At 36.8% G+C, this 12,908-nt stretch overlaps 1 protein-coding gene across 4 annotated transcripts in view; it reads left to right on the top strand.

Annotated features, from left to right (window-relative positions):
- LOC113233180 overlaps positions 1–12,908 on the top strand; it is a 44,569-nt gene that overhangs the window by 21,008 nt on the left and 10,653 nt on the right. For all 4 annotated transcript variants that reach the window (XR_003310675.1, XR_003310677.1, XR_003310676.1 and 1 more), the window contains 3 exons: positions 276–452; positions 794–940; positions 1,278–1,451. Coding sequence is in view for 1 of the 4 variants with exons in the window: in XM_026468202.1 (XP_026323987.1) it covers positions 276–452; positions 794–940; positions 1,278–1,451 (498 nt within the window). In the remaining 3 variants the exon portion in view is untranslated. The remainder of the gene's footprint in view (positions 1–275; positions 453–793; positions 941–1,277; positions 1,452–12,908) is intronic.

Here is a 12,908-nt window from a genome sequence, read left to right as displayed (position 1 = left end):
AATCACAGAAACCATTTGAAAAAAGTTTCATTCGAAAACCTCAAACCGTGAAGATTCTATGAAAATTCAAAGAACCTATTGCAATAAAACGGCAATTTCATACTTTAACCCCAATACAAAGCTCAAAATTTTTAGTTTCTCTTTAGAAGGATAGCAGGTACACAATTCATATTATAATGGGTTCTGCATTTTTGTAATGGCGTAACAACACGCAAATGATCACTTCTCTTTTTCATGATTGATTTTATTTTAACCTGCTTTTATCGACTTTCCAGTGCTGAGAATGATGGCAATAATGCAGGACGGGAATAATAGCCAGGAAGAAGTGCCGAAAGAATTCCTGGACACGGGCCGGACGGGCCGGCGGAACGCCCTGCCAGACATCCTAAGTGCGGACTCGGAGGTCACTACGGCAGATTTACCCACGCGACTGCAAATGCTCGCGACGAATGGTGAGTTGAGGACACCAATGATTTGGTTGAGGATATATAGACCAATCTTTAATTTTCAATTTTGACACTTTTGGTACTTAATTCAATAAATAAAATATTTATACGCATATGCAAATGACATCATTTGTTTAGTTTTAACATGGCTCGCTTTTTGTGTCTTTGAAGAGACGGGTCTGTTTTCCTTAGCCAACTTGGATATTTTTCGTTTTATTTTTTCAAAATTCTAAATCTAGGTCCAAGAGACACGAAGCGGCCCATTCCAACCGAAGGTCAGGATTATAGATTGTTATTTGGTACTGGATGGTTAGAAATCCATATACATCGAAGTGTTTATTGAACAGTGTATACAGCATCAGCTGTTCCTCATGATAACTCGTCGAAGTCGTCGTGCGCATGTATGAACTCCGTATTGCAAGACTTCGTTGCGTCTGGTTGTCATCGACGCAGAAATGCTGTAGCTGATATCACTCATAATTCTTGCCACTATCGTGAGTCCTAGCATTTTATTGTAGGAGCAGATCAGAAACAACAAAGAAAATAATTTTGAAGCGATGTTGTTAGGTCTAAAACTGACTTTTATTTTTAGCTAAATAGTATTTAATCTCAACCTGCTCTTGTCCAATGATTATACCTCGACAAACTGTATCCACCTATTCGATCACTGTGTACAAAATATACCCTATTTTTATATCTCTAGCCCTACCTAGAAAAATAATGACAGTTAATTTCATTTAGGTATAGGTATACCAGTTCCCAAAGTAGGATTTCAGATGCTTTTGTAAGGAAATAATAGGTATATGTAAATAATATACAACTATCGAACAGACGGTAAATATCCGGAGATGTCGTGTAAATGTTGCAAAGATGTTATGACTATGACTGACCCTGTCATCGAAGAATATGAGGAACACCAAAGTAACTTACACAATTTGAAGTTGTTTACTTTTAACCGTAATGCGGGCTTGTGCTTGCCATGCTTTCGTGGTTCCGGACGATCTGGTGAGAGTGTTAGAAATTACTATTTCAAGTGAAGTAGAACCTTTCAGTATGTTCCTGTAATTAGAATTTTATAGTAAAATTTAGCTTGATGAGATTGACATATATCAAACTTGAAGCAGGGATGAGATACGATCAGTGAAATCGAGAATAGATGTTAAAATATACCAACTGAACTATGAGATATTTTAATCTCTGTATTCATATAATTCGTTAATAGGGTCCTCTACACAAATAATATAAAATGGGCGTGACTATTTGTGAATTTTCAGTTGAATTTCCAAAAACGTAACCAAGCATACTCAAGTATTAATTAAATTCACCAAGAATACCCAATTTAATTGAAAATAACACAAGGAAACTGAAAACAATATGAGTAATTTACATAAAACTATAATCATTGACGTAACATTTAAAAATTATCGCCAAACCATTTCTCGACTTAGTTGACTTTGCTTGCTGCATTTTTTATTGGGACACATAAAAAACTCACTAACTTTTCATCGTGTGTACTTGTGGAAATAAACATTCATGGATGTAGCATTTTTACTAGCAGTAGAGCTCCTTGTGAAAGAGCTCGTCCAGGATAGTACTGCCACCTTATCTATTTCTGCTGCCAAGCAGTAATGTCAGCATTACTGTGTTCCGGGTTTGAAGAGTAAGGATGCTGGTGAAATTACAGGCATATGGGACTTGTCAATTCAGGGTGACGGGCGCAGTGGTGGTGCCCCTCAGAGCTTTGCAATTTAAAACTCTGAGTGGCACTGTTATGGACTGGCGCGTAGCTTACTATAAGGCGCACGACTTTTTCGTCCCCTCACTTGATGTAATAAAAAAAGAAAAAATTAAAACTACAATCATCGACTTGTAGATTTTAAAGATTTTATGTTAATGAATAGTAAAACAAATACGAAAACAAGTTGTGTTTTGTAGTGTTTAAAAATATAATTTGTAGGACGCTCCTACAAATTTCGTCGTCTTAATTTTGTCGATCTATTATTCTAATCAAGCTAAATTTTACGGAGTATAGTTATAAATATTTAGATTTTAATTTTCTATTTCATGTAGTTTTGAAGTCTATCTTCCTCGGTGGCCGAAAGGTTACCATGCTCGAATGCCATGCGCCCGAGTTGGATTCCCGGACCGGGAGGAATATTTGTATGGCCTACATTTATTTCTCTCGTGAGTTTGGGTGTAATTTGTGGTATATCCATGGCACCCGCGATGCAGGGTTTCCCTAGTGCGGGGCTAGGAGTGTGTGCGTGCATTTTTTATTTTTTAAGTGTACAAGTTAGAAGTATAAGACTGGTTAAGAATATACATATAGTAGAGCCGCTATCATTTATACCATATCAGATTATCCAAAAATGTTAAGACAATATTTTTTCAACAAAAACTGTATCTATAATATTTCTTGATAAGGCATTTTAAAATTATTATCCATATAATAAAGATGCTTTCAGAATAAATGAGAGGCACCATTTATATTAGAATTATATTACAGTGCGCAATCTCTGGCGGCCTTGTGGATCCATAAGTCTTTGCTAGACATTCAAAAACCTCTGAAGTCAGTAAATAGCGGTAGCATTGATCGGTTCGCGAGAATACGTTATAAGATATTTATATAATACACAACCATCCATCTTTTATTTTGTATTTAGGTTCCGTATGGCTTTGGTCGTAACTCATTGTGATAGTGATGGATGACTGGTGACACGTGTCTATTCGTTACGTAATAAACAAATGTGTAATTAAAAATAACAATGATGAGAGTGACGCAACACATCAACACAACGCCCTTGAGCAGGGACATGAAGTAGTTAGAAGAGATTTACGCCACTACTGTTTTTAATGTTATGGATGTTTCACTAAACACACAACCCCTTTTGTAGTTTGTGTCAAGGTCTTTGCTTGGCTACTTGACCTATATCCAAATCACTTGCTGTGTCATTGTATACAGCTCATATTTGACCTTTTGCCTAAGACTTTTTTGTACGTATTTGCCAAGTTAATTATCAATTACAGATTGATAAATCTATGACCAAAAGTTCTCGTTCGTTCGCATTGTTTATTGCCAACTGTTCAAATTTTTGACGTAGTCGTGATATTGGTATATTATAAAATCGTAACTCAAATCCCCCTATTTGCCTTTGCAAATAGAGGGGATTTAAGGGATCCAATACGTTTATTGGATACAATGACGCAAATACAACAGAAGCGCTTACGATTACGCAAGAACGGTTTTATCTCATTATAATGGGATTTATGGTCATCAAATGTCAAGATATGACAATAGATATGCAACAATTGACGCACACTATATCAGGCGATAACATTATCTCTTTTTTGGTACCTATCTTCGTCGAATTGTCGACAAATGAGTTTTATAATAACGTAAAAGAAAATTTACGTTAATACTAAGAAGTAATAGATTTATTATTCCCATCGTGTTACTTAGATACAAACGATTGTGACGTCACGATCGTTCGCATCTAACTATTGGCTTTTTCCTTATGTCTTGTTGTCACACTTATAGTCGATTACTACTCTGTGGGCATCAATTCTACCCTCGGACCGAAAAGAGGCATAACTAGTATTGTATACAGTCTGCAAATTGTTCTTGGAGGAGTCGTCTGCTTTCCTCAGATTTAGTCAGCACTGCCTTCGTCGTCGTTTGTACAATAGAAAGTAGTAATTTTGAAGTCAGTCTAGTGAATCTGTCTTTGTGACCACTCAGCCCGTTGGTCATCCACAGAGGCTGGACATTGGTCTTCAATGGAGGCTCGACGCGACAAATATTATTATCAATATTGAGTTATATACATATTCGGGATAAGGAAGAAAAAGGTTATGAACCTAATTTGTGCTCAAAAAGCACAACTGACGTCAATAATCAGATTTTCTACTATAAAAAGTCATAGTTGACATTTATTAAATTAAAAACATTATATAAAGATATTTTAATTAGTGAATAATGTTCAATAATTACTTTATAAATAATACAAAAAAACACTTTTATTAAAATATTTAAAGTCACATTTAAGTTCGTTATGCACTAATAATAATGTACTAATAATGCAGTAATAATATTTTTTTATATTTTATTTCTGCTAAATTAAACAAGAAAATTAAGATTCAGGGATGAATGTTGTTAAATGGCTTATTAAAATCCAATGAAAGTTTTGTATATAATATCAAAAATAAATTTTAAGTATTCTAAAAAATCCACTCGTTTACCCCCGAATTTTGAATTTGCTGCTTTTAGGCTCTTATTTCTTTCGAGAGCCTCTGAATTCAACTACGATGTTTATGTACACGTCTCTCTTAACGGTGACCTAATCGACATCTATATTAAGATATCGATTAAATAACAGGACAGGGTTCACATTTAAACTAAAATCTATGGCGCTTTCAATAAGAACGGCCCAGACTCCAACGTGTCAAACTTGGTGTGCTCCTAATTAACAAACATAAAATTATGAAAAGTAGCAATAAAAACTGTTCATTAAAAAAATACCTTCAGTAAAATGATCTCGTAATTATCGAAAGTATGACCTTTCCAAGATTCGATGTTCAAATTTTCATAGTTCCATTTGCATATTTCTAGATATTGCATCTATGCCGTTTGCAAATATATGGGTTAGCGAAATCGACGCTTTGTTTCGATCCAATAAAGCGCGTAATCAACGCCTTATCTAAATCTCCACGTGATATGACGCCACTCCACTAAGCCCTGTTAGCATAAGGCAGTTGATTTAGTTATTGGTTTAGTCTAGTCCGCAAATCCATATTTACTTTTACGAAGTAAGAAATTAACATTTCATTGCTTAATGACTTGATACTTATGTTTTCTAAATATTTTCACGGATGATAGGTACTCTGTTCTTCTCAGCATTTTTAAGCTAGATCAAGAATACCCATGCTTCAATATATTACTAGGTCTGTGTTTACTTAGCTGACTTGTAACCATTTAATTGTTGTAGGGAAAATCGTACGTAAAGCTAAGAACTCATGAGCGGCTTTCATCTGTTTTATTTCAATATTCACGACACCGCAGGTTCGTGCGGTCACGTAGCTGCCGCAGTTGCGGAACGGGCCGTAAACTTGACGAGAGATTTCGTAAGTCGCGCGGTTATTTACGGTCAATCGAAATCGTCGCCGGCGCGAACCGACCTCAAAGTGCCCGGGCGATCGCGTCTCGCGCGGTTCTACTGGTACCCCACAGATGCTGCGGCTACCGCGAGCAACCCGGTCACAAGCGTAAAACGCATCGTGAAGTGTGCTACTAAATTTTACGTAGATTCTACGGACGTCAGGCGTGGGTAAAAACCGCTCCGTGAGTTCTTAGCCTCAGGCTCTCTAAAATACATACCTATACCCATCTATTATAAAAAAAAAATACATTTTTCCAGATACGCCTGGGCCGATTGACCCAGAAGCTAAAAATTCGGCTTTGTCGTCATCGAGTAATGAAAAAAGCAAGGATACAAAGACGGTTTATAAAGGAAAGGCGGATGGCAGTTGAGCTTTATTTATATTTATACAATTAGTAATTAGGGTTGATAGAAAATACTGCATAATTAAATACTCCATTCTGTAGTGATATTAGTAATATCTACATTGGATTGGATGAGAATTAAAGAAGATGTAAGAACTATTGAAATGAAAACGGGGCATAATACTAATACAGTCAAGCTCAATGACACCGGAGGATAGTATGTGTGTACGTATACGTTTATCGCTCGTTGACGTCGGGTTTAATCCGCTGAATTGGCTACTGCAGTTGCTAACCCGTCTATCTTATTTCGTAATAAGGTCTACGTCAGTTGTCGCCGATTGTCGTATAATATTGTTGACTCATATAAAGTACAAGAGCTTTTTAAGTGATTAGGATTCAGAACCAATACTTTTATCTCTTTATACGCCCTTCGTTCCGTTATTATATACGCTTATTTCAATTCCCTTGGTAGTATTTGAATCCCACAGGAACGGTGTCATGGCTATGATGATAAGTAACAATTGCCTGCGCGGTAGGGTTACCAATTTCATTACCGTTTCATGCTCGATTGAACATACAGTCATGTACTTCTAATTTTTGTTTGTGCAGTCGACAGCACGCCGGGCCATAATACTCTGGATATTGAACCTATCTTATCTCTATATAGAGTTAAATTTAAATTTTACGTTTGAACGGACACGTGTCGTGGTAATTGTGCTACAAAGTTTTTCGTATATGTACAATTAAGTCAGTGAGAAAAAACGTTACGTCCATATAGTAAGAATGAAAAAGACCAACTGAGTGAAGCGAAACGCTCATATTGCATGGGTGTAAGGTCTTTTCTGGCCGGTTCAAACCGACTCCCTAATGCTTAGGTTAACTTAATATACTGCGCTCAGAAGTCAAACTTCCTATGTGTTTCACGTATATGCAGTTACTTTTTTTTTAATAGCAAGTGCCAGGATGAGCAAGTCGTGCGCCTGCTGGTAAGCAACACACCTGTCCATAACAGCTGCAGTGCCAATCAATACTTTAAATCATCTATCTGAGGGGCGCTGCGCCAGTCACCCTAAGACATAAGTGGATAAGTCCCGTGTGCCTGTTATTTCACCAGCAGTCTTCAAAACCCAAAACGGAATAATGCTCACATTACTGCTTGGCGGCAGAAATAGGTAAAGTTGCAATACTTCCCAGGACGAACTCTTTCACAAGAAGCTCTACGTACTGGTACTAAAATCTTAGCACATCATTCCTATCATTAAATTAATAAATATTTGGTTCTATATCATTTGGAAATTTACATAGAAAATATAGTTATCTAGTATACAAATCCATGGAACACCTGATGTTGATTTAGGGCGCGTTCCCACTATGTCATCACGTTTTATTATCGTTGGACGACTGTCGTGTCTAGCCTGTTCCCATATCACGACTATCTGTCGTGGACGATGTTTTATCGTTGAACGACTGTCGTGACTAGCTGTTCCCACTAGATCGTGACGACAATAGGAGCTACGACAATCTGTCGTCACGTTTTTATCGTGACGTTTTTTTATCGTCTGACGACTGTCGTTCTAGCTGTTCCCACTGTGACGACAGTTTGTGGTAACGATAAAAAATCGTGAACGACAGTTAATCATGTCGTGCTATATGTGAACGACTTCGTTTAAATATACAAGCCACGACACTGTAAACTGCACGACAATGTGTCGTCACGGCATTTTTAGGTGATTTTTTCGAAATCTTTGACTACACGTTGTTTATTTTAATGATACGAATGGCGTTTCCAAATACAAAATATCTTTATTTCATAGATCTGTAAATCTCATTTGAAAACGTCAAACTAATTTAATATATTCTCATATTATTAAAAAGGATGGACGTAGATGGTAGAGTGAAATACGTTGATTGAAAGAGACATGTTTATTGTTCGGTATCCAGAATATAAGTAAGTAATTCATACAATATAAAATTAAACGTTAACTTAAATGCTAACCAAGCAATACAAGTATCCTGTCAGGGTCGCCATCTCATATTATTAAAAAGGATGGACGTAGGTGGTAGAGTGAAATACGTTGATTTAAAGAGACATGTTTATTGTTCGGTCTCCAAATATAAGTAAGTGAATAATACAATATAAAATAAAATGTATATAACTTAAATGCTAACCAAGCAATACGCACCACATGTTGCAGTTAGACTATAAATATCGTCTTTCTATACTACAATTGTGGCAATTCCTAAAGCAGGTGCGCTTGCAAAAAGTGAAAAGCCAGTCAGAAATTTTAGGGATTGCCTTTTTAATTTATTAATTATTTAATAACATCATATCTAGAAACAACCCAAGAGCTAACAGGATCACATGCATGGATTTAGTCATCTAAGTAGGCAGATGCTGTATACGATCACGATTGTTTTTGGAAGTCTTTAAATAGCAAATTTTATATATTATGGATATTGAATAATCTTTTTATGATACCAAGGCACGGGACGAATCGCATAGATTTGAGGGACACTGGCTCTGTGCCTGTTGCCCTGAGACGTAAGTTGACAAGTCTTATGTGTCTGTAATTTCACTAGTACACTTATCCTTCCAAACCGGAACGCAGTAATGCTCACATTACTGCTTGGTGAACGAACTAAAACTTGATATTATGAAGACGACTGTCAAGAACAGCGAGTTTATTTCTGTTATTCGTGTTAATATTATGTCTTCATTTAAAATAGCCCAGTGTTTGGTGAAAGTTGAACTGAACAAATAAAACCGGAACAAGTATCAAAATACGAAATGTCACATGTGACAGGGCACAAAGAGCTTATCTTTAAAATCTCGCTACGCATTAATAATCCGACTCAGAAGGGGATCGACACAGCGTACGTGTGCAAAATTGACAATAGCCAAGGTAAGGCCAGGCGCCCATTGGCGTGACAGCATTGCAACGGATGTTGCGGCATTCCTACACGCAAGCATACACTGACGGCAATTATGCCGCGGTATCCTTCGGTATGCCGAAGCATGCTATCGCGACATCGTGCTTGCGCCTAGCCTCTTTCCAGATCAGTCGTATAGTAGCAAGCTGTTTTATTACCAGTTGTGTATTTAAAAATGGTAGTCTTGCTGAAGAAGAAGAAAAAAAGCACCATATTAAATGGAGAAAATTTGAGGTGAATAACCTTCGGAAGCCAGTCGAAGCTTCCCCAAGGCTGCCGTGGCAATCCGGAGGCTGTCGATGCCGGCTTGGTATCTCTAAGATTACCGCATATTGGTTTTTGTAGCTACGACCTTTATAGTTGAAATTTCAACATTGGGGTATATTATGTTAATAACTTAAAAAGTTCTTGCCGTGCCGTTCCACCAGTGGGCGCCGGGCCTTAATAAATGCTTGCCTTAATAATCCTCTACAACATTGTATATCCGTTTATGTGAGATCCTAGTTAATTATGCAGATCGTATCGTAAATATACTGCACCTAACGTTGACTTGCAGATACATATATTTATATTTGACAAGCATGCTCTGCTATTTTTAATTGATTATCTATCTAGCTTTGAACTAGACTACTTTTCTTCTTTTTTTTTACTAGGTACAAGTTTTTTTTTGGCAACGGCTGGGACTCGTATGTCTTTCAAAATGGGTTCTTAAATTTAAAAAAAACTTGTTTTACTTTGTCTGATCAAGCTGAAATTTGGTCCACAAACATAATATGACGTCTTCATCATCACCATATTTGTGACTTTCTTGAACATGCAAGTCTCATAACGATATTTTTGTTAATGGTGCTGGTGGTGTTAATGGTGAGTGGTGCGGCTTAAATTAAATCGCGTCTTGATACTTAGTGTGTATATGTATAATCATTTGTTACAGCAGATTTTCACCAAATACTGTCGTTCAATAATATCTTAAATAGACCACACAATATAATCCAAATTTTCGAAACTAATATTATAAACGCAAGTAACTCTGTCTGTTACGTTTTCACGCCTAAATTGCTGAACCAGGCTTGATGAATTTTAGTACAGAAATAGATGGGACCTAGGAAAAGGACATACGCCACATTTTGTCAAAAAAATAAATCTTAAACGGAGTCAAATAGGGGATGAAATTTCGTATGGAGAACCAATAAAAGAATGAAAATTAGTATAGTAGGCTATACGAAATCGCGGCCACCAGCTATATAAACTATAAACATACGAAACGTTTTGTAGCAGTAGAGCTCCTTATGAAAGAGTTCTTTAAGGGAAGTACTGCCACCTTACCTATTTCTGCCGCCAAGCAGTAATATCAGCACTACTGTGATCGATTTTGAAGGCTAAGGGTGCTGGTGAAATTACAGGCACATGGGACTTGTCCACTTATGTCTCAGGGTGGCAGGCGCAGTGGCAGTGCCCCTCTGATCTTTACAATTTAAGGTTCTGAGTGGCACTGCAACTGTTATGGACAGGCGTGTAGCTTACCATCAGGCCCAGGAGTTGTTCGTCCCGTCACTTGATATTACGAAAAAAAAAGAAGAATGAGAATAACGGCAGATGAAGTAGAGGAGCGAAAGTGACGTTTTGAAATTATAGAGTTTTGTAAAATTTAAGTTCGGTACTTATACCGAATTGCCAAGTTTTCAACAAGCATTGTCAAGTTTCACTGATAAAAGGATTGAGATGAGTGCCAAAGTATACCTACCTATGCTGGCCCTATAAAGCTGCAGGAATCTACAACGTTCATCGCTTAATTTAAAAGATGTTTATGATAGTGACTAGATATTTGTAATATGATGAGCAAAGAAAATGTTGAAATAAGAATATTATTATGGTAAGCTCAGGACGTGGTGAAATGAGGGCGTGGTGACCTGAGAACATGGTGACTTGAGAATTTGGAAACCTGCTCACAAATGCTAAATGTTAGTACCACACAATCACGGCCGTGTCTGGGACATGGACGGGCCGTGTCTGGGACGTGAACGGGCCGTGCTCCGTCAGGGGGTTAAAAAAAATCTGTACGTATATTTTGTATGACCTCGTTCATACATATCCGTGTCCGGGCTTCATATAAGCGAGCATGTCCCGTCCACGTCCCGGTCACGGCCCTGGTATGTGTGGCTAATCCTTAAGTGGTACCATTCTCTATCTTTCAAACAGTTTACCTTAACGTTAGCAAACGGTATTTCTACTAAACTTTTACAAAAGTAAAAGTTACATTCAGTTCATGCCGTCACAAGGAATCGTACCGTCTGAAATGGGCTGCCACCACAAGTTATTACATCAATGCCATAATACAGTGCTAAATACAAACATGATGAACTTATACAACATTCCGCTGAATGAATAGAATTATTTATTCGTAACGTTTTATACAGCTTATTTCAATTTTTTACGCGCGAAGTTTGCTAGAACATGAAAATATGAACAAAGAATGACGTGTTAAGAATTTTCTATTTACTTATATAAAAATATTGCATTTCACATTTTGGTAGCCTACCTATTCCTGCCGGCAAGCATTAATGTGAACATTGCTGTATTCTGGTTTTGAAGGGTAAGGGTACCTGGTGAATTTACAGGCACATGAGACTTGTCAACTTATGTCTCACTCGTAAAACACAAGTATATTGTTTGTATATAAATATACTTACAAATGGATAATCCGAAACTGTTGCAATGAAAGCAGTTGTAATCATGTTATAATAATATGTTACGTCATTCCAGTTGAACACAAAGCCGGCCTTCACTCGTTTTTCGCAAATTAGTCTAAATTATACTTTTTAATAAGTCTTTAACCGTTGATATAGTTATATTTAAATATAGATGATATTTGAATATAAATGTTGTATACAAATATACTTACAAATGGATAATCTGAAACAGTTGCAGTGAAAGCGGTTGTATTAATATGTTACATCATTCCAGTTCAACACGAAGCCGGCCTTCACTCGTTTTTCACAAATTAGTCTAAATTATATTTTTAATTAGTCTTTAACCGTTGATATAATTATATTTAAATATAGACGATATTTTAAAATAGATTAGTTGATTGTACCTAAATGTTGATTTTGTTTAAGTAAATTGTTGATAGTGACTATAGCCGGCATTTTCTTTTTAGCTTATTGGCAGGCGGTGCCCTTTACCAATCTCGGCAGTATCTAGTTTTCTGTTTAGAAATTGTAGAGGCTTCCGATAATTTTGTTATTCAACGAGTACGAGAAAATACACGCTTTTATTTTGGATTTTGATGTTACAGGACTGTTGAGTTATCTTGCAAAGGACGTATACAATTCTGCCGCCGTTGGTTGAAAAGGCGCTTGTGACATAAAAAAAGCTATGTTAATGTTATTTTAGTAGCAGTAGAGCTCCTTGTGAAAGAGTTCGTCCAGGGTAGTACTGCGACCTTACCTATTTCTGCCGCCAAGCAAGTAATGTCAGCATTACTGTGTTCCGATTTTGAAGGGTAAGTAAGGGTGCTGGTGAAATTACAGGCACATGGATCTTGTCAACTTATGTCTCAAGCTGATGGGCGCAGTGGTAGTGCCCCTCAGATCTTTGCAATTTAAAGCTTTGAGTGGCACTGTAACTGTTGTGGAAAGGCGTGAGGCTTACCATCAGGCCCAGGAGTTGTTCGTCCCGTCACTTGATGTTATAAAAAGAAATGTGTTCCGTCGCGATCAGTAAATAAAGGTCGATCTGTCTTTATTTTTATTTTTTCCTATGTGGATAAGGTATGAAGTTACCGCAAACGAAAAGTAGATATTTTTTTTATTTCATTTCTTTAAGCATTATTTTCTCGGTTTTGAGTTTTTATCATTTTCGACTAACGGCAGCAAAATATATACAGTGTTTTTTTAGTACAGTACAGTACAGTATGAGGAAATCCGAAACCATAGAAGATACAAGGACACTGTCATAGGAATCATTAAGTCTTTTTTTATGAATACAATTTTAGCATATTTTAAATTTTTATTGAATTGTTATTCAATTAT

The sequence above is a fragment of the Hyposmocoma kahamanoa genome, unplaced genomic scaffold (assembly GCF_003589595.1).
Source record: "Hyposmocoma kahamanoa isolate Upper Pololo Valley unplaced genomic scaffold, ASM358959v1 78, whole genome shotgun sequence".
NCBI classification, from domain to species: Eukaryota; Metazoa; Arthropoda; class Insecta; order Lepidoptera; family Cosmopterigidae; genus Hyposmocoma; species Hyposmocoma kahamanoa.
This window is presented reverse-complemented; position numbering and strand designations above follow the sequence as displayed.